General features: G+C 47.2%; 1 protein-coding gene across 6 annotated transcripts in view; it reads left to right on the top strand.

Annotated features, from left to right (window-relative positions):
- Nucleotides 1-21,770, top strand: part of Znf462 (zinc finger protein 462) — a 135,056-nt gene that overhangs the window by 55,541 nt on the left and 57,745 nt on the right. For 4 of the 6 annotated variants that reach the window (XM_087897119.1, XM_085677137.2, XM_085677134.2 and 1 more), the window contains exons 3-7: nucleotides 124-5,735; nucleotides 6,466-6,630; nucleotides 8,794-9,080; nucleotides 12,100-12,218; nucleotides 15,370-15,561. In XM_087897119.1, coding sequence (XP_087753245.1) covers nucleotides 124-5,735; nucleotides 6,466-6,630; nucleotides 8,794-9,080; nucleotides 12,100-12,218; nucleotides 15,370-15,561 — 6,375 coding nt within the window. The remainder of the gene's footprint in view (nucleotides 1-123; nucleotides 5,736-6,465; nucleotides 6,631-8,793; nucleotides 9,081-12,099; nucleotides 12,219-15,369; nucleotides 15,562-21,770) is intronic. The other 2 variants (XM_087897120.1, XM_087897121.1) reach the window with 2 other exon arrangements.

Genomic DNA, 21,770 nt, shown 5'->3' with positions numbered 1-21,770 from the left:
TGCCTGTCGAGTGTGGTACTTACTAGTGAAGAAAAACTGTAACCGTGCTGATTTGTGTGGTGAATCTTATATTCTCTTTTGTTTTACTTTTCTCATTTTGCTCCTCTTAAATGTTCTCTTCAGGTCAAAGTGCAGCTGCATTGGGGAGCGGAAGTTACTATGGCCACAGTCCAGGATATTACGGTCAGCATATTGCCCCTAATCCCAAACCAACCAACAAATTTTTTCAGTGCAAGTTCTGCGTACGCTACTTCAGGTCAAAAAATCTCCTCATAGAACATACTAGGAAGGTCCATGGAGCTCAAACTGAAGGGAGTCCACCAGGGCCTCCTGTGCCAGGATCCTTAAATTATAATATCATGATGCACGAAGGCTTTGGAAAGGTCTTCTCCTGCCAGTTCTGCACGTACAAGTCGCCTCGGAGGGCAAGGATAATTAAGCATCAGAAGATGTACCACAAAAACAGTCTGAAGGAGACCGCGGCTCTGCCACCTGCCCCTGCCCCACTGCCAGATCCTGTGACCCCACCTGTGTCCTTGCAGGACCCCTGCAAGGAACTCCCAGCGGAGGTTGTGGAGCGCAGCATCTTAGAATCCATGGTTAAGCCTTTGACCAAGTCTCGCGGCAACTTCTGTTGTGAGTGGTGCAGCTACCAGACCCCCCGCCGAGAGCGCTGGTGCGACCACATGATGAAGAAACACCGCAGTATGGTCAAGATCCTTTCTAATATCAGGCAGCAGCAAGAAGGAACGAATGCGCCGGAAGTGCAGAATAATAATGAACCCAGCCCCACGTCCACCTCCCCCTACCTGTCCATGAATGCTGCAAGCCGGGAGATGCCCAACACTAATGTCTCCAATTTCAGGGGCTCTGTCGGCAACTCCATCATGAGACCCAATTCTTCTTCAGCTTCCAAGTTTTCTTCTATGTCTTACCCTCAGATGAAGCCGAAGTCACCTCATAATTCTGGCCTTGTGAACTTGACGGATAGGTCCCGGTATGGAATGTCTGACCTGACTAATTCATCGGCTGACCTGGACACGAACAGCATGCTGAATGACTCCAGCTCTGACGAGGAGCTGAATGAGATGGACAGCGAGAATGGCTTAAGTGTTATGGATCATCAGGCGTCGGGCCTGACTGCAGAGCAACTGATGGGCTCTGACGGCAACAAACTGTTAGAGACCAAGGGGATTCCCTTCAGAAGGTTCATGAATAGGTTCCAGTGTCCCTTTTGTCCTTTCCTCACCATGCATCGGCGCAGCATTTCCCGCCACATAGAAAACATCCACTTGTCTGGAAAGACGGCCGTCTACAAATGTGATGAGTGTCCATTTACTTGTAAGAGCTCATTAAAACTGGGGGTTCACAAACAGTGTCACACGGGTACGTCCGACTGGGACGCTGTGAATTCGCAGAGTGAAAGCCTCTCTTCCCCTCTGAACGAAGGTATGGTATCTTACGAGAGCGCCAGTATCAACGGTAGGAAGTCAGGAGTCATGTTGGATCCCTTGCAGCAGCAGCAGCCGCCTCAACCCCCGCCGCCACTGCCACCGCCACCGCCGCCGTCACAGCCACTGCAGCAGCCGCCACCGCAGCTGCAGCCACCACACCAGGTGCCACCCCAGTCGCAGCCACCACCAACGCAGCAGCCACAGCCACCCACACAGGTCCCGCCCTTGCACCCTTACAAGTGCACCATGTGTAGTTACTCCACCATGACTCTAAAAGGGCTAAGAGTCCATCAGCAACACAAGCATTCCTTCTGTGACAACTTGCCAAAATTCGAGGGGCAGCCCTCAAGCCTATCACTGGAAAATGAGACAGAGAGCCACCCCTCTTCCAGCAACACTGTGAAGAAAAGTCAGACCTCAATTCTTGGGTTGTCCTCCAAGAATAACTTTGTAGCTAAGGCCTCTAGGAAGCTGGCGAATGACTTTCCTCTTGATTTGTCGCCCGTGAAGAAGCGGACGCGGATTGACGAGATAGCAAGCAACCTGCAGAGCAAAATCAACCAAACCAAACTGCAGGAGGATGCCATCATCAACGTCGAGGACGATGAGGAGGAAGAGGATGACAATGAAGTAGAGATAGAGGTTGAGCTAGACAGGGAGGAAGAGCCAGCGGAACCCATCCTGGAGGTTCCTGCTTCCTTCTCCGCCCAACAGATTTGGGCCAGAGACACCAGTGAGTCCCAGAAGGAGCCCAACTACAGAAGTATCGCCCACGATTATAACGCCACCAACGGGGCCGAGATTGAACTCACGCTTTCTGAAGATGAAGAGGACTATTATGGCTCTTCAACAAGCATGAAAGATCACCAAGTGTCCAACGCCGCCCTGCTGAACACTCAACCCCCTATCTATGGGACGGAACACAATAGTGAAAACACAGATTTCGGTGACTCTGGAAGGCTTTACTATTGTAAACACTGTGACTTCAATAATAAATCTGCCCGGAGTGTTAGCACGCACTACCAGCGAATGCACCCCTACATTAAGTTCAGCTTTAGGTATATCTTGGATCCCAATGACCACAGCGCAGTGTACAGGTGCCTGGAATGCTACATCGACTACACCAACTTCGAAGACCTCCAACAGCATTATGGCGAGCATCACCCAGAGGCCATGAATGTACTCAATTTTGACCATTCAGACCTGATCTACCGATGTCGCTTTTGTTCCTACACAAGCCCAAATGTCAGGAGCCTGATGCCACATTACCAAAGAATGCATCCCACAGTCAAAATCAACAACGCCATGATCTTTTCGAGCTATGTCGTCGAGCAGCAGGAAGGGCTGAATGCTGAGTCCCAGACCCTGCGGGAGATTCTGAATTCGGCTCCCAAGAGCATGGCGACATCCACTCCCGTGGCTCGTGGTGGTGGTATGCCAGCTACGTTTAACAAAAACACTCCTCCCAAGACGTTTACTCCGGAATGTGAAAACCAGAAGGACCCTTCAGTCAACACGGTGGTCGTTTACGATTGCGATGTTTGCTCGTTTGCGAGCCCCAACATGCACTCTGTCTTGGTTCACTATCAGAAGAAACACCCTGAAGAAAAGGCCTCGTACTTTAGGATCCAGAAAACCATGCGCATGGTGTCTGTGGACAGAGGCTCTGCCCTTTCCCAATTATCATTTGAGGTGGGTGCTCCATTGTCTCCCAAAATGTCCAACATGGGTTCCCCACCCCCCCCACAGCCCCCGCCACCAGACCTCAGCATTGAGCTTTACTACTGCAAACACTGCTCCTACAGCAACCGGTCGGTTGTGGGGGTGCTTGTTCACTACCAGAAAAGACACCCAGAAATCAAGGTCACTGCCAAATATATCAGACAGGCTCCCCCCACAGCAGCAATGCTGAGAGGGACCGAAGGGCTCCAAGATTCCCCTCGGCCTCCTGCCCCCATGCAGCTCAACCGGAGCAGCTCTGAGGGAGAATGCCCTCCCGTGGAGACGGAGATGTTCTTTTGCCAGCACTGTGATTATGGGAACCGGACGGTCAAAGGTGTCCTCATTCATTATCAGAAGAAGCACCGGGACTTCAAGGCCAACGCAGATGTCATCCGACAGCACACGGCCACCATCAGAAGCCTCTGTGACCGAAACCAGAAGGCCGCCAGTTGTGTGCTTCTCCCAGCTTCTGGCATGGAGAGGGACAAAACGAAACTGCGAGCGCTCAAGTGCAGGCAATGCTCGTATACCTCCCCCTATTTCTATGCCCTGAGGAAGCATATCAAGAAAGATCACCCTGCCCTGAAGGCCACAGTCACGTCCATCATGCGATGGGCATTTCTAGATGGCTTGATAGAAGCTGGCTACCATTGTGAGTGGTGCATCTACTCCCACATGGAGCCCAGTGGCTTGCTCCTGCATTATCAAAGGAGGCACCCCGAGCATTATGTAGATTACACCTATATGGCTACCAAACTCTGGGCTGGGCCAGACCCATCCTCTCCCACACTCACCATGCCAGCTGAAGCCAAAACTTACAGGTGCAGGGACTGTGTTTTTGAAGCTGTCTCCATCTGGGACATCACCAATCATTACCAAGCATTCCACCCCTGGGCCATGAACGGTGACGAGTCCGTGTTGCTGGATATCATCAAGGAGAAAGATGGCGTGGACAAGGCCATTCTTGCACCCGAGGAGTTGCTAGGCCCCGTGAATTGTGAGAACAGTCTGCCCACCCCCCTCCCTGAGCAGGAAGCTGAGTGCCCAGAGGATGCAAGACTTTCCCCAGAGAAAAGCATTCATCTGGCGTCCGCGAACCCTGCCATCTCTTCCACCCCGTACCAGTGCACTGTGTGCCAGTCTGAGTACAACAATTTGCATGGCCTCCTCACCCACTACGGGAAGAAGCATCCTGGCATGAAAGTGAAGGCTGCTGACTTCGCGCAGGATATCGACATCAACCCGGGGGCGGTCTACAAATGCAGGCACTGTCCATACATCAACACTCGCATCCATGGCGTCCTAACCCACTACCAGAAGCGACACCCGGCCATCAAGGTGACCGCTGAGGACTTCGTGCACGATGTGGAGCAGTCTGCTGACATAACCCAGAATGACGTGGAGGAGACGAGCAGGATTTTCAAACAAGGGTACGGTGCCTACCGGTGTAAGCTGTGTCCGTACACGCACGGCACGCTGGAGAAACTCAAAATCCACTATGAGAAGTACCACAACCAGCCTGAGTTTGACGTCTTTTCCCCATCTCCCCCAAAGCTGCCTGTCTCCCTGGAGCCTGAGATAACCACTGAAGTGAGCCCCTCCCAGGTCTCGGTGACGGAGGAGGAGGTGGGAGAGGATCCCATGTCTACTTCTCACTTCTCTACCTCGCATCTGGTCTCTCACACTGTGTTCCGGTGCCAACTCTGCAAGTACTTCTGTTCCACGAGGAAGGGCATTGCCAGGCACTACCGGATCAAGCACAATAATGTCCGTGCCCAGCCCGAGGGCAAGAACAACCTCTTCAAGTGTGCCCTGTGTGCCTACACCAATCCCATCCGCAAGGGACTGGCAGCCCACTACCAGAAGCGCCACGACATTGATGCGTATTACACCCACTGCCTTGCGGCCTCCAGGACCATCAGCGACAAACCCAACAAGGTGATCATCCCATCCCCACCCAAAGACGACTCCCCTCAGCTGAGCGAGGAACTGCGGCGGGCCGTGGAGAAGAAAAAGTGCTCCTTATGCTCCTTCCAGTCTTTTAGCAAGAAAGGCATCGTGTCCCATTATATGAAGCGCCACCCAGGGGTGTTCCCAAAGAAGCAACACGCCAGCAAGCTGGGGGGCTACTTCACGGCCGTTTATGCAGACGAACACGAGAAACCCCCACTGATGGAGGAAGAAGAGAGAAGCGGCTTGGAGAGACCCGAGGTGGAGGGCGAAGCTCAGGACATCGAGTGGCTCCCGTTCCGCTGCATCAAATGCTTCAAGCTGTCCTTCAGCACGGCCGAGTTGCTGTGCATGCATTACACAGACCACCACAGCCGGGACCTCAAGAGGGACTTTGTCATCCTCGGCAGCGGCCCCCGCTTCCAGAACTCCACCTTCCAGTGTAAGCACTGCGATAGCAAATTGCAAAGCACAGCCGAGCTGACCTCACACTTGAACGTTCACAATGAGGAATTCCAGAAGCGTGCCAAACGTCAGGAGAGGAGGAAACAGCTTTTGAGCAAGCAGAAATATGCAGATGGTGCTTTTGCAGATTTCAAACAAGAGAGGGTAAGGATATGTTTTGATTTCCCTTCCCCCAGGAGGCCTCTCATCACTGGTGCCCACATGCACTTCTTCGTTGCCAGCCAAACTGCTGCAGGCTTCCTAGTGACTTAGCTTGCCAGAGAGCTCAATAAGTCAATTAAACATTTCGAGCTTGATTATCCCCCGTTCTATACTCGCCCCACTCTACGGTCCTTCTCCCCTCCCTTTCTCCCTCTGACTCCTCCCGTGGCTCCCCAGGGGAGGTTTGGGGTGGTTTCTCTGTATGTCTTCTTGCCAAGTAGTGTATGCTGAAGCCTACTTAGACAATGCTTGATTTTCCGGAGGCATTTGTGGGCTGTTTCTTGGTATCCTTAGCCCTTCAGCTATGGCTTGGTCTCCAGTGTTTGCTTCAGGAACCTAACATCTCAAGGAATAGATTTTTTGTTTTTAATTTTAAATCAAGAAGTTTGTTAAAGGAGTAGCTGCGTAACAGAACTGGTCTGAAAGCCAGGTAACTTAGTAGCAGTTACGACGGGCTTCTCCACAGAACTCTCTCCTCATCAGACGGAGCCTGACTGGGTTCCAGAGACTGCGTCTAGTAGGCAATGTGTCATGACTGATGAAGTTAATACTTACCTCTGTCTCCTTGGTTTTTAACCTCTTTAAAATACAATATCCAGTAAACTGTAAGAGTGAAATACCTGCCTTTGTGGGAGGGTGTGGTGTACTGATGGCTACCACTGTATTTTACCAGCCTTTTGGTCACTTAGAAGAGGTGCCAAAGATCAAGGAGAGGAAAGTGGTGGGCTACAAGTGTAAATTCTGCGTGGAAGTGCACCCAACGCTTCGAGCCATCTGCAACCACCTCCGGAAGCATGTCCAGTATGGCAATGTCCCATCTGTGTCGGCTGCCGTGAAGGTGAGAAGGGGAAGGTCCAGGTACCTGGTGTGTATGTGTGCGAACGTGTGTGTGTGTGCATGTGTGCATACACGTGCGCATATCTGAGTTACTTATTAACCCATCACTTGAAGCGCTGAGCAGAGTGTGGCTTGGGATGCGGGCACTCTTATGCTTGGCTTGCTTTGGCTTGTTTTGATTTCTTTGCAGGTTGGACCTTCCGAATCATTCTGTTCAGGGAAAGGTTTGGCTTTGTTATGGTTTCTGATTCTGGGGTACAGTTTGGTGGACCAAGATGGTTCTACATTCTCATGTGATAAGGCTTGGGCTCATGCTATTTCACGCTGCTTGTCACTTGGTCATCTTTCTGAATTGCCAGAGCCCATGGGAGGAATTGAGTGGGCTCTACTCCCGTCACCTGGGTCTCTTACTGCCTCACCCATACTGTCATTTGCCTGAGCATGCAACAATCCAGGACAATCAGCATTTTTCTTCTTTCTAGGTTCTTTGAGTTGTGCAAGGGGTATTGATCAAATATAAAGCTAACAGCCTTTGAGACCTGGTTTGTCTGCTACACTCACCTTTCCATAGGATGCAGATAGTGTCTTCCTTCCCCTTGTGCCTGCCCTTACCAGACTATCCATTTTGAATATTATAATCCAAAAGCCGTTGCTGTTCCAATTGCTAATTCTCCACCGTTCCTTCTAGAATATAGTTAGGTACTTCCCGCTTCTGAACACAGAAATTAATTCAGGTTTCTGCCCTTTTCATCTGGATATTGGAATATGTTTTTATTATTTGCTCTTTCTTGACCTTTGTGTCCTGTTTACTCTGAAGGTAAAGCGTATCTTTTCTTGAACACTGAACCCTTGTCTTTGATGAGAACACAGGCAACCCAGGGACAAAGAAGATAGCTTTGGCTTTGCTGTAGTGTGTCCCAGGCTTGCTTCCTAGACTCACACGAGAGACAACTCAGTAATCCAAGGAGCTACTTCAAAAGTGGATGACATAAGAATCAGCCTGCTCCCTAGCTTTCGGAATTAATCACACATTAACCTTCACTTGGAGGTGGCATTTTATCTGTGAGATAGAGCCAGGGAGCAAAGATCACTGCTCAGCTTCATTTCCAAATGACCCAAAGTTCTTAGGTGACTAGTGTCTTAGTGACTGTTCTATTGCTGTGAAGAGACACCATGACGAAGGCCAACTTTTTTTTTTTTTTCCGAGACAGGCTTTCTCAGTAGCTTTGGAGCCTGTCCTGGAACTAGCTCCTGTAGACCAGGCTGGCCTCAAACTCACAGAGATCCACCCTCCTCTGCCTCCTGAGTACTGGCATTAAAGGATTAAAGGCGTGCACCACCACTGGCCTGCGACCAAGGCCAACTTTTATGAATGAAAACATTTCATTGGGAACTTGCTTATAGTTTCAGAAAGGTAGTCCATTATTATCATGGTGTTGTGTGGAGTGTGAAGGAGTCCTGGCCGGCATGGTGCTGGAGAAGTGGTTCAGAGTTTTATATCCTGAACTATAGGCAGGAAAGGGGTGGGGGGAGAGAGAGGGAGAGAGACAGAGAGAGAGACTAATTGGGCCTGACATGAACATTTGAAACATCAAAACCCATCCCCAGTGACACACCTCCTCTAACAAGGACACACCTACAATAAGGATACACCCCTGATCCTTCCAAAATCGGTTCATCACTTAGGATGAAACACGCAAACAAATGAATCTACAGGGCCATTCTCATCCAAACCACCACAGCTAGACCATGCTTTTCCCCTTCCCTCTCTTCCCCTCCCCTCCCCTCTCTCTCCAGGTTCCCTCCTTTCTTCTCTTAGAGCTATAATACTAATCCAACTTTATTTTGGAATAAAGATCACGATTTAAAATTTCTTTCTAAAACTGGTAATGAATCAACTCTCTTTAGACCAGGAAAGCCCATGCCACATGTCTCAGACTCTCTAATTCCAAAGTATGTCACCCCCAAACCAACACTGCTATGAAAGAAATGATACTCAAGCTTGCCTTCCTTCTGTGGGGAACCAGAGAGCAAAGGAGAGAAAGAACAGTGCCAGGAAATCCTGACAAGCTTGGGAGACTGACGGGTAAAGAAGGAAGCCGGGGTGATAACAATGGATATTTATTTTGTTGGTGGGGTATGTGTGTGTGTGTGGTTCTCTTAGCAGGAGGCTGAGGACCCTTCCCCCTTATTCCTGGATGGAGTGGAAGCAGCCAGAGACGACAGTGGCACCCTGGTGGGCCGGGTGGATGGTGGACACTGCTTGCTTGATGCAATGTTGGAGGATGAAACCCGCCCGGGGGGATACCATTGCAGTCAATGTGACCGAGTCCTGATGTCCATGCAGGGGCTGCGTTCTCATGAGAGGAGCCACCTGGCCCTGGCCATGTTTACCCGCGAGGACAAGTACAGCTGCCAGTATTGCTCCTTTGTTTCTGCCTTCCGACACAAGTAAGTGTCACCGGGTCGTCCGCCGTGGTCACTGGGAGAGGACATTGTAGAGAAAGTAGCTAAGCTGCAGCAGGAGACAGACAGACACTCAGATAAGCATGAAAGCGCCACTGTGCTAAGGTGTCCCCAAACCAAGAGGGACCTTGGCACTCACTCTTGTTATCTATAAAATGGGCCCAAGAAGAGTATTGATGAGATGACATTAGATTTGGCCAATATGGGCATTTAAAAAATGGGGACTTGTGGAATTGCTAGGTTTACCCAAGGGAAGAAGTTTTTACTGCTAGGTCCTCCAAATATTTAGTCAAAAGTTAAGTATCATTTGAAGAAATCAAATTCTGTTTTGGAAGTTGAGGCATGAAAGTGGGCAAATGAGTCCTGTTAACCTGGGTGACTCGAGTCACTGGAAAGTAACAAGGCTAAGAAGTTGCTTGGGGGAACAGTGAGGTAGAGAGGTAGGGGAAGGCACCCCTTGCCAAGCCTGGCAACCTGAGTTCAGTTCCTGGTACTTACTGACCTATGCAATGGTGGCCTGACTCCCTTATGCATGCTGTGGTAACTGTATGCCAAAACACAAACTCTCCAAACTCTCTCTCTCTCTCTCTCTCTCTCTCTCTCTCTCTCTCTCTCTCTCTCTCACACACACACACACACACGCACGCACACACACACACAAATTGTTTAAAAAAAATTCTGGGGAGTCTAAGAAGCCGGAATGTATCATGTCCCATCACCCACAGCTTTGAAAGTGGGAAGTTGGGGTGATGGGGGGCGGTTCTGAGAAGAGTAAACTTTCTGTCGCATAAATTTTCTTCCCCTCAAGGCTAGCAGAATATTGAAGGTAGCTAGCCTCACTCTTATTTCTGTTGCAAGTGGAAATGAGTGAGATTTGTTCACTTCAAGGAGACCAAGTACAGACGGAAGTGTCGAAAGCAGAGGGAGGCCATGTGTCCCTGGAGAGCAGGATAGACGGCGTCCTTTTTATTCTGGTCCAGAGCCTAACATCTAATCCCTACTGCAGCACTAAAACTGGTGTTCTTTTCAGTTCCTTAAGTATTAAACCATACCACACAATGCACATAGGCCCTCAGTAAGTTATTTTGAATAAAAGAATAATATATGCCTTGCACTCTGTCTTGGGAAAACGTGAAGAAGAGTAGGATGTGATTGACTTATGAATGAAAAAGAATAGCAGCAACAAAAGAACTGGGGAGACAAGGTATACTTTTAAAAATGAGATTTCAGTAAAGCTCTGTGAACTTTTTTTTTAATTTTTTTATCTTTATTTTATGTACTTTTGCCTGCATGTATGTATGTATGAGGGTGTTGTATCTCCTGGAAGTGGAGTTACAGACACTTGTGAGCTGTCATGTGGGTCCAGGAATTGAACCAATTGAACCAGAGCAGCCAGTGCTCTGAACTGCTGAGCCATCTCCCCAGTCCTGAGTGCTGTGAAATTTAACAAAGAGCAATGCACCCTCTGCCTGGGGGAGAGTTGGGAGGGTTTTATAGGTTATGGACATTGAGTCAAGTCTTAACAGGGGAAGGCAGAACCTGCATAGTTTGAGACGCCAGGGTAGGGAGAAGAGAGGGTTTGAGGAGGAGAGCGTGGCTGTCTCACTGAGGCCTTACCTGGTGGTTTGGTTTAAATAAGCTTTAACTTATGTGAAAAGGAATAGTGGAAGTTACCTCCTGGCTACCTCAATAGACATCCTATTAGGTTGTCTTTAAATGCCAGGAATTAGTACATTATAATTACAGTACTGGCAAAAGGAAGAGTCTGGAATGAGTAACATATTCATAATTACTAACAATTATTGCACCTGCTGATATAGCAGGCACTATCTTAAGTATCTTCAATTATTACCTCTTTCTATTTACAAAACAGCCCTATGAGCTATGGCCGCATTATTATCCCCATATTATAGATGGGAAAAGTGAGGCCTGAAGCGACTAAAGAGTTTTTCCTGAGGCCAAATAGCTCGCAAGTAAATCGCTGGGATTCTATCTCAGCTGGTCTCAGTGGGTCTGACTGTGTAGCTCAGCCAGGGAGATCAATTTAGAAGAAATAATAGGAGCTCCTTTAAGAAGTGAGGGGATTGGCTTCGGGAATGAATCGGTAAAGACCACGTAACGAAGTAGAAGGTGGCATCCAGGTTTGAGTCTGGTTGGCTGAGAGAATGGCAGGGTCATTTGTAGAAATGAGGAGACCTGGTTTTGTAGGAAAGTATGCTGGGTTTGGGTAGCACAGGTTGAGTGTGGGCTTAGCTAAAGGACATCCCGAGGGAGCTGTCCAGAGGCCATCGGTCGTGTGGCAGTGATGCTCGGAAGAACAGTACATGTGTTTCGGTGGGAAGCAGCAAGAGTTCCCCGTGAGTCATTGGGAATGGAATGCAGACCTCTGGAGCACTGTGCAAATAAGAACATCCCTCACCTTGTTGGTTAGCTTTATTATTTTTCAGACTAATAATTATTAAGACGTGCTAGGGGCTCATTCTAATTAAGTCGTGGCATCATAAACCGCTTCTGGAAGAGCGATATGAGCCACTGTGGTTGCTGTTTGTTCGGCGGGTTTTCTGCTCACCCCTTCCTTGCACGCATGATTCCTTGAAACACACTTGGACCGTGCTCTGTATGGATAGAGATCCGGAGGACAAGGCTCCTGGTGGGAGCAGGAGCATGCCATGCACCTTTAGCTCTCTCTCTAACTATCTAGAACTTACCATGTAGCTAAGTCTGGTCTTGAACCCCTGGTGCACCTGCCTCTACCTTCCAAGTACTACGATTCTAGTCATGTGCAACCACACTGGGTTTCTAGAAAGATCCCTTAATCCAGATTCTCCTCCTGCTAAGATTCCTCTCACAACTTGGCCTCTTTGTTTATTGAGTTGTAATGGCACACCGTGTCATTAAAAAACAACAGGGAAGAATTGGAACAGCTTCGAAGTCTGATGTTAGAAGGGACAGTGGGAAAATGTTTGCAGTTTTTAATCCTGGTTTTCCTTTCTTCCATCTCAAGCTTGGATCGCCACATGCAGACCCATCACGGACACCACAAACCATTCCGCTGCAAGCTCTGCTCTTTCAAGTCCTCCTACAACAGTAGGCTAAAGACACACATCCTCAAAGCCCATGCTGGTGAGTTGGTATTCGTGGGATTCTTCAGAAGCTCTTGAGTTGGCTACCTCATGGCCTTGAGTGAAATTTAAAGTCTCCTCGAATGAGCATGATTTCTTCTTGGGGTGGCTGCATGTTCAGTTTTAAAGAGAATACAAAATTAAATTTTGTTCATAAAACCAAAGTAATCATCAATGCTTTGTTTGGTTGATGCTACCCAGAGCTTAAAATATGCTGTTTTAGTTTTAAAAGAAATTTCTGAATTACTTTGACTTGATCATGGAATTACAGTAAAAAGGAACTCTTACATCCACTAATGCTAACTACCAACTGAGATAAAATGTAGCTAACAGAAAACCCAGGAAGCATGAGGTTTCTCAGGAAATGCCCTTAGGTAAGCCATGTTCCTTCACTTGAGTCACGCGTGTCCGGGAGCTGTGCTGTTTCTGTCACGGCATGGCATTCGTCCCAGGCTGTGCACTAAGCTGTGACAGCCATCATCGTATTCATCCCTAGAGCATTCCAAATGGGGCAGGGTTATGTAATTCTCTCTGTGCCTTCTGTAGCATTGACTCTGAACAGTCTCACAGAAGCTGCCCAGAGCTTGGATCGTCACTTTTGCCACCCACACATACAGAACCCGTATCTTTCCTCTGCTTCATGATCGTTAAACCTGTTGAACTGTTTTAGGGCCATGAATCTGCTTAAGTCACCCAAGTGCCCTTAGCCCCACTGGGGATCCGAGCTGGAGCAAGGAAGCTAGCCGTGTAGGCTTGTTTCTGGTAGTATTTGTATGTCTCTGGAAAACTTATGAAGTCCAAGGAATGAGTAACTTCAGAGTTCATCTTACTTTTAGAAACTCATGTAAATCCCTAAATTATTCGGCAGGGACAGCATCCTGGTGAGCTTTTCTCATTGACTTTTGCCTTGTCAAAAGGCATTTTTACCAGTGGGGGGGCTAGGTGAATGCTTTGGCCTAGGTGAAGGTCTTTATTAGGAGTCCAGATGCTGCAACTTCAAAACACTAAGCGGAGTGCATGTTCCTAGAGCTTTTTAAGCGGCCTAGCCTCCTTGTGCTCAACAGTTGACCAGAAGAAGTATCCAGAAATAAAATAAAAGCAATATAAATTCTGCTGTCTGTACACCATGGGAGCTTGGTCACTGACTTGGCTCTGAGCCACTGTGAGATTCTTGGCTTGGAAAAAAGTCGTATGTTTGCTCTAAGTCTTTTAATTTGTCTATTCTCAGTTGATTGTTTTATTTATTTTTATTGATGTCTATCGGTAGGGTCTTGCTATATAGCTCAGAGTTGCCTTGAACTCACTGTCTCCTGGTTTTTAAATTTAATCTTAAAAATAAACAGTTAAGTAGCCAGGAGAGGGCATATCTTTAGTTCTTGTATTTGGGCAACTGAAGCAGGGGATTCCCAGAATCCAGGAGTTTGAGCCAAGCGTCAGTAACATAGGACATACCACCTTTAAGAAAATACATTTTTAAAGTGCATATTTATTGAAGGGAATTTGAAAACAGAAGGAATCTATTCCGTCATTACTAATGCTATTCTATAAAGGCTACTGTTAATATCTGATACTTCCTGTCAACCGTTTTCTGTATGATTATTTTCCACAGTTGTGATTGTAATGTCTGTAAAGTATGTTTCATGTTTCAACTCATTCTTAATTTTCTGTTTTATAACAAGTTCTCAAGAATTTAATTTAATGATGGTTCATCCAGAGCATATACCTACATTTGTCTAATTGTTTTCTTTTGTTCCAAAATCTAGGTTGTTTCATATCTTTCCTGTATAAATAGTATAATTTTTTCAATCAAATTGTTTATTTACATTCTCTGTGTGTGTACCATTGTTTGTGTGTGTGTGTTTGTGTGCGTGCGAACGTGTGTGCCATTGTGGGTGTAGAAGTCAGAAGGCTTCTTGCAAGAGTCAGTTCTTTCTACCATGTGGGTTCCAGGGTTTTGATTGGGTCATGAACCTTGACCTCATGTGCCTTTACCCACTGAGCCACCTTATCAGTTTACAAATAATACTAAACTCCAAATGAGTATCTCTGTATTAAGGGTGTATCCCTCCCTCCCTCCTCCCTCCTTCCTCCTTCCCTCCCTCCCTTTCTCCTTGTCTACCTTCCTTGTTCATTGGGATTTTTGTGGCCGTATCTTGCTATTGCAGCCAGGCTGTCCTCAAACTCACAAACTTCTTGCTTTAGCTCAAATGCTGGGTTTATTGGTGTGAACCCCTATGCCTGGCTTGTAAGCTATTTTCTTAATACTCTCAGGAGTAGGGTTATTAGATCAGGGGCCAAATTGTTTTCTTGTTACTCTAAATGAGATTGATTTCCAGATTGATCAGACTAGAGTATATCTGTTTGATATCAGACAAACTCACTGACAACCTTCATTCTTAAAATGTAAGAAAGCTGGGTTAGAGCAAAGGTAAGCCAGCCACACTCTTGTCTTAATTTGATCATGGCTTTCTGGGCTGTAGTTCAGTTCAAATGTATTATTTATGGGATGCTGAAAACAGTATCCATGCTCCGCTTCTCCCTTATGCTTAACACATATAATTCTCCCTCCCAAAGACATGTTCCATTTTGATACTGTTGTTCAGATAGGAAATGGAATTTCATGATGAGCTTACCCTCAACCCCAAATCGATGTGGGGAGAAAATGGTTAAGAATGTGTCAGATGAGGAGCTGTGTAGTTCAGCAAAATCAAACTTTGAGAATCAACACAGTAGCTCTCCCATGGAGGGACAGCATGCTTGGAAAAGCCATGGAGATAAAGAATTAAACTTATTGCTCTCCGGGGTCGACTGCAACCTGCCATGATCGCTTTTTTGTGTAGAGAAGGAGGAAGAGATTTAACCCTTTCGGAGTTAGGTGGCACAGTGAGTGGGAACCATCCGAAAACCTCACTGCTATAGCTAGAACAAAAGACAACACGGGCGCAGGTGACTTTCCCATGGAGCTTCAGGGCTTCTACTTTAGGACCTGCGGTTGTGAGGATGGGCAGGGAGTTGTCCTCGGAGGGTTTCTAGACCAAGCACCCTTCGAGCGCATCTCTAGAGGGAGCCAATTAACGGTGTGGTTTTGCTTTCTAGCCCTCTTCCTCCTGACTCCCACCTTTCCTCTCTACCTCACCACCGTCTCCTTCCAGGTGAACACGCCTACAAGTGTTCTTGGTGCTCCTTTTCCACCATGACAATCAGCCAGCTGAAGGAACACTCCCTCAAGGTCCACGGAAAAGCCCTGACCCTTCCTCGGCCACGGATTGTCAGTCTCCTGTCCTCACACGCCCACCACTCCTCTCAAAAGGCGACCCCCACCGAGGAAGTGGAAGACTCCAATGGTAAGAATGATTTCTCCAGATGGATTCACCCATAGAGGATGGGGTGAGCTGGGATTTTTTTTTCCTCTGGAGGAAATGCTTACGTGAAAATATGATGGTTCAAATGAAGGGAAGGAGAGGAAAACTCTGGAGTAGGAAGAGGTGCACACTTAAATATGCATGGTGCCCCAGTAGTAATGTCCACGGATGCCAATAGAGGATCATGCTGGCTAAGATGTGCCATGCCAGTGCTGGGTTCTTCCATGGTAGATTCTTGTGAGACAGGAATGGAATACAAGACAGACTCTGTGTTGTTTTGATGGCTATCTCGTCTTGTAAGAAAGTGTTCTGTGAGGTGTATGGAGTGTCGGTTGGGTAAGCTAGCCGAAGCTCAGAATAGATGGAAAGAGCGAGTGCATGGGGCTCTCTTATCAGAGTGGGTCACGTGACATGTTGCAGGTGTCCGTGTTTTCTTATAGTTGGCATTTGTCATGGGAGCATTATTAATTGGGAAATGGGTTCAGAATTGCCTTGCACTGTTTCATAGTATTGAAGATCAGGCATGAGGAAGATGTTGAGAGATGCGCGTTGTGACCAAAGCGACAGTCTTGCGTTGGAGCCAGTCATTCGGCATGGCTTTGAGAGCAAAGGGACACCTTCTTGTTCTGGTCAGACCTGGGTTGTCCAGCTTTCCCAGAAGGCCTGTAGGATGGGCTCCTTGGTGGAGAATTGGAGATGATAGGAGAGCTTGGAGCTCCAACCTTCTCCTCCGATGCATGGTACCTTCCGTAGCACGTCTGAGCCAGTAACTGCTGTGGTCTACGGTTCTCCCAGCTTAGGGGGGCCTTTCTCCCAGCAGCTACTCTTCCATCCATAGGAGGAGCTCGGTAGTCAGAAAGGGGAGCATAGGCCTGGATTTCAACTGTCTCCCGCTGGCAGTCCTGCTTCCCTAGGCAGGCGTGTTTTCTATTCCTCTATGTGAGGTTGAATAATGGTATATACGAGCCTCAGACGCTTGTCCTGAGAGACTAATGAGCCAAGGTGCCCACGTCAAATGCCCGCTGTGTCCGACACACAACAAGTGTTGGCGAGTGGCCATTTTATTTCTGTGGTTTTCATCTTTGGGTCACAGTTGTGATCTGTGGGACCATTTATGGCGAGTGTGGATTTGGGCTTTTTCACGTGAGGGCTTAAACGAAGAGGTTCTTGAAGGTGTCTCGAGATGGTGATAGCCCCATTTGTCAACACAGACTAAGTCTCAGGCTATCAAAACAGTAGTTAATGATTTTTATTCGTGAAGTCTGTGAATAGGCGGGGACAGAGAGGTGAGCCCTGAGACCAAAATTAAAATAAAATAAAAAGTCTTGAGCATCAGATAGCACTGGGAACGTAAGAACTTCTGACTAACGGGGGGGGAGAGGGGGAGTTTCTTATGGTGCCTATGAGCGACTGAGCACATGACCTCCACAGATGTAGTTGTAACCGCAGAAGGAAGTTGGTGCTGTCTGTGTCTTCTTTAAGACTCTCCAGACTACAGTGGCATGTGAAAGAGTAAAGGAATAGCCCCCTTCACCCTCTAATTCTCTTCCCTGGGTGTGCGGGGCTTGTAGTGTATTGGGACCAGAGGGCAAAAATCAAATCTGTCCTAAATTGTAAGGTTTTTATTAATGTGAATTTTATTATTATTATAGAAGCTATACTCCTGTAGCATTTGGGTGAAACTGATCCACTTAAATACTATTCCTAGTGAAGCCTTATCCTAGGACACTTCACTCAGTAGCAAACCTCCTTCGTCTCCCTTGTGAGTTTGGTCTCAGTCCCGGGATTAGGGGTCCCGTAGACTCCTTACTCACTCACTCTTCTCCGCCCAGGTTAAAAAGAGCTGGGCGCTGCCAACTCTCCGAACCTGTGCTGGCTTCAAGCTGGTCTAGACAGAGACAACCCCTAAACACACACAAGATAGTTCTGGCCCTCCAGCACCAGAAAATGAAATGCTTAGAAGACATCGGCTCACACATCTGAGTTTACGACAGCCCCAAGCCTGAATGAAGCATAACCTTCTTTTGTGTGTGTGTGGAGGGGGATGTCAAGAGTGTCAGAGTCTTAGAAGCTGGACTGTGGAGAGGGGTGGGTTCTCAACAACACGGCGGTCTGACATTGAGTGACTGCAGCTCACAGCCGCGGGAAGGTAATTTCCTCTATGCGGTGCTGCTTTTTGTTTTCTGTCTTGAGAAAGGACACATTTGCTTGGAAGCTCTAGGTGGTAACCATTTGCCGAGACCCGCGCAAAACTCCTCGGCCCTGTACTGTTTTTTAACGCACATAAATAGCCCATATCCAAGGACCAGCCACGATTAGTTTAATTTGATGACAAAAAAAAAAAAAAAGTTGATTAGGAGGTGGGCTGAACAGAAAGGAGGCATCAGATAGGCTGTTCTAGTGAAGGAATAATTATGTGGACCGAGTAATTAATAGTGTATGCATTCGATAAGTATTTTCTTCAAGCCCTGCTTTAGATCTTGCATTGTTTAGCACGGCCAGGAATGACTTAGGAGGCCCACGCTAGGAGGACAATTTGCCAGGCAGCTCGTGGTGGATTCCTAGAAACAGCTCAGACTGGAGGACGGAAAAACAGCTGTGGGGCTAGACGGTAGCCTGTAAATCATGCTTTGAATGGTGTTTGAAACACACATGTGAAATCCAATTGCACATTTTAATAGGGAGAAGCTGTGGGGCTGTTGGCTCTCATTTAGGGTTTCCCACACAGCAGATGCCAGGACCCTGTGAATGCATGAACCAGAAATGTGTTGCAGGCCTAGGGGGAGTGGAGATCCATAAACCCAGGGAAACGGCCAGTATGTCCTTGGCTATCTAAATCCCTAGTGAGCGACGGGAGTAAAACGAGTTGACACGCTCGCTGCTGTTTTGCAGTGGGCAAACGCTTGCTGTCTTGAGAACAAGCCAGTTCTTTCTGGCAGAGGGAACTAGTCCAGAGGGGAGGTTCTGTCTCTGCTCGTCTCAATCCTAACCCAGAGGGATGCGCTGAATGAGGGGGGAGGGGAAGCCGAGAAAGGAGAACTGGGAGGTAGAGGGCAGCCCTCAAACCCCAGCTGCCTGGCCACACACCTGTTCTGCGCTTCAGCGGGGCTCCGGGGCTCTGAGCTGTCAGTCTTGACATGTTTCACGACTCCTCTAAATACTTTGCATGATCAGCGGTTGGGAAGAAAAGCGACGGCTGTGTGGAGTATTGGTTTTGCGTGTGGGATAATGGGAAATGGCGCTCACTTGCTATTCAAAACAGTGCATTAAGGGGAGACAGTGAGGTTGTGAGCAGAGGGAAGTGTTCCGCAGGGAGGTGTTTCCCGTGTTCCTTCTCCTGCCATATAAAATATAGGACCGGCTTTTCTCAGGCTGTTTCCACGTCTCCGCTTTCAGGCCAGAGAACTGCTTACAGGCACAGATATAAAGTAACAAAGAAAGTAGGCCAATGGAGTTTAGCCATGAGGTTGGTTTAGGCCTGAGAAGCTACACAAGACATGAGCAATGGATATGTAACTGGCAATGCAGCCGTGTCCTGCCTTTTTCCTCCTTGACTTTCCCCTGGCCAAAACCAACCAAACAAGCTAACAAATTGTTTCTTCTGGCTATCCAATTCTGCCGTATGACCTTGCTTGCTTTAAGAATTAGCTACCATGAGACTATTAAAACAGAAGGTAGAAGGAGAGAGAGAGAGAGAGAGAGAGAGAGAGAGAGAGAGAGGACACCCTGACACCTAGTTAGCATCCCCAAGAAAAACACAAAAAATTTAGTCATTATACCACTTCAATGGAGAAGTCTTTGATTTTGTGAATTATTGTAGAAAGTATAATGAGCCATGAGAACTTTTTTCAGTTTTGGCAATTTTGAGGTAACAGGGAGATGTAAGGAGCAATGTGACTTGTTTGTTTTTTAAGACAGACTGGTCTTGAAGCCATCATGTAGCTTAGGCTGTCCTCAAACTTACAACTTTCAGAGGATGGGAGTCCTGGGCTTCTGCCACTATTCCTGGCTGTTCTATGACTTTGTTGTTGTGACCATAACATTTTTAATTGCCTTTTGTTTGGTTTGGCTTGGTATTTGGTTCCTTGAGGCAGGGTTTCTCCGTAGCTTTGGTGCCTGTCCTGGAACTAGCTCTTGTAGACCAGGCTGACCTCGAATTCACAGAGATCCAGCTGCCTCTACCTCCCGAGTGCTGGGATTAAAGGCGTGAGTCACCACCTCCACCTAGATTTTAGTTGCCTTTTTAAAATTCTAGATTATAGAGTATTTGACAAACACCTTTTTTAAAAAATGAGGTATATCTTCCTGAGGAACCATAGCCGCCTCACCTCTGAAAATCCCAGTCCTACCTTCACTCAAAGTTGATTTCAGTTATTCTTTCCCCATTGCAGAATGCCTTTGTCAACCAACCCTGATGTTTGCTCCGCTCTCTAACTTGCTAACTTCTTCCTCCCCGCCCACATCTGTTGAATAAGCTTCACAGGGCACGCTGAAGGATTTTCTCCTTGACTATGTCTTTCTATAGTTTATGACTTTTCCTTCCTTTGCAGCATGCTTTCTAAACTCTCAGCGCCCTGCCCTGATTTTTATCACTTCTATCCCTTACCTGAAGGCTGTATTTGCACTTGTAGATGTACTATAGCTCTGTCCCTATTCTAAATGGGACAGTCAGGTAGGCATTTGGGAAATACAGTATTCTTGTAACTGGTTTCTTGGAAGCTTCCTAGTTTTCAATTCAGTCCACTGTACTGAGTTCCCAGACTTATCTAAACTCCCCAGAGTTAAGCGAGTTTATATCCTTTAAGAGAGATGCTCCAATGGCAACAATTTGAAGATGAAGCCTTGGGGACCGTTCTCACAGAGAGTTTCTGATGCAACCATCATGCCGTAGTGAGCAGATCTGCCTTCACGTAGCATTTGAAGTATCGTCATTATTCTCTGCATGAGACCGACCATCAGTGTGGGAAGGAAACTGAAGGTTGAGACAGGGAAGTGTGATGGAGCTGGAGAGGGATGTGTATTGCTAGAAGATTGCCAGGCAACAGAGGTGCCTCCTGGAGTCGGTGTATACAGCTGCCCCTTTCTGGAGTCGGTGTATACAGCTGCCCCCTCAGTGGACAGTTTATTTTCTGTGTCTCTGAACATATAATGTTTTGGGAAAAATGAAATCCAAACTCAATGATCCTGTATAGACTGCAGCAGACTCTCGAAACTCGTTGATGGGTAGAACTTTTCTTTTTCCCGAAGAATTGTCCCACCAGGCTGCTGATATGAGATGATGCAATGGCTCTAAAAGACTCATTTGTGCAGCTCATCGTGGTCCACTTGGTTAAAGTGTGGAATAGCCAAAAATGTCAAATGCAAGACATGGGCAAAGTCTTAAAAGCATGTGGGCAAGCGCAAGAGGCGGATGGTGTCGAGGCCATCTCTAAACTAGCAACTCATTTAACCTTGACTGTGGTGCCACTTGACACCTAAAAACTGAGATCTGGAATGCCTACTTTCTGTGGAGACGCTTTTCAGGTCTCTAAATAGGTCAGACATAAAACTCAACCTTTGAGAGGATCCAATTAGTTGCTAGAGCGTCAGACCTTCCACACAGGTTCCAATTGCAATCAGATTTCTCTTGGGGTGAAAAAAAAGAGAAAGAGAGATGGTTTCTCTAAAAACGACAGTAATGAAATAGAGACTATTGCATGAATAACTGTATGATACAAAGATTTACATCGTTGATAGCACGTGGCATATAAGACATAATTTTAATGGCTTGACTATAATTTTTAATAGGTTCGGCTGGTCTCAGAATGATGTGACCAGACACCAACTAACCTTCCCTCTTTGACATCAGAATTCCTTCATAAAATGTAGTCTGGAGTTTATTTTATGCTGATTGTAAAGCATGACAGTTCTACTGTAGAGAGTCTTCAGAGTTGGTGGCTCCCTGGAAACAGAGTGGCAGCAAAGACTCTAGATTGCACTCCGTGGTCTCCAGAGGAAAAGCTCTAAGCACTGGCATGACTGGCAGATAGAAACCCTCCATATTGGTGATCGTCTTGAACTCGATCGTGTGATAGACTCTTCCAAAGAAACCCACATGCCTGGGATTTGCAACCTGAAATGCTTTTCAATTGTTTGACAGTGAATTTTAATGTTTTTGAGCCAGCCACGTTTGTGTGTGTGTGTGTGTGTGT

Source organism: Myodes glareolus, chromosome 16, assembly GCF_982192425.1.
Source record: "Myodes glareolus chromosome 16, mMyoGla1.1, whole genome shotgun sequence".
Taxonomy (NCBI): Eukaryota; Metazoa; Chordata; class Mammalia; order Rodentia; family Cricetidae; genus Myodes; species Myodes glareolus.
This window is presented reverse-complemented; position numbering and strand designations above follow the sequence as displayed.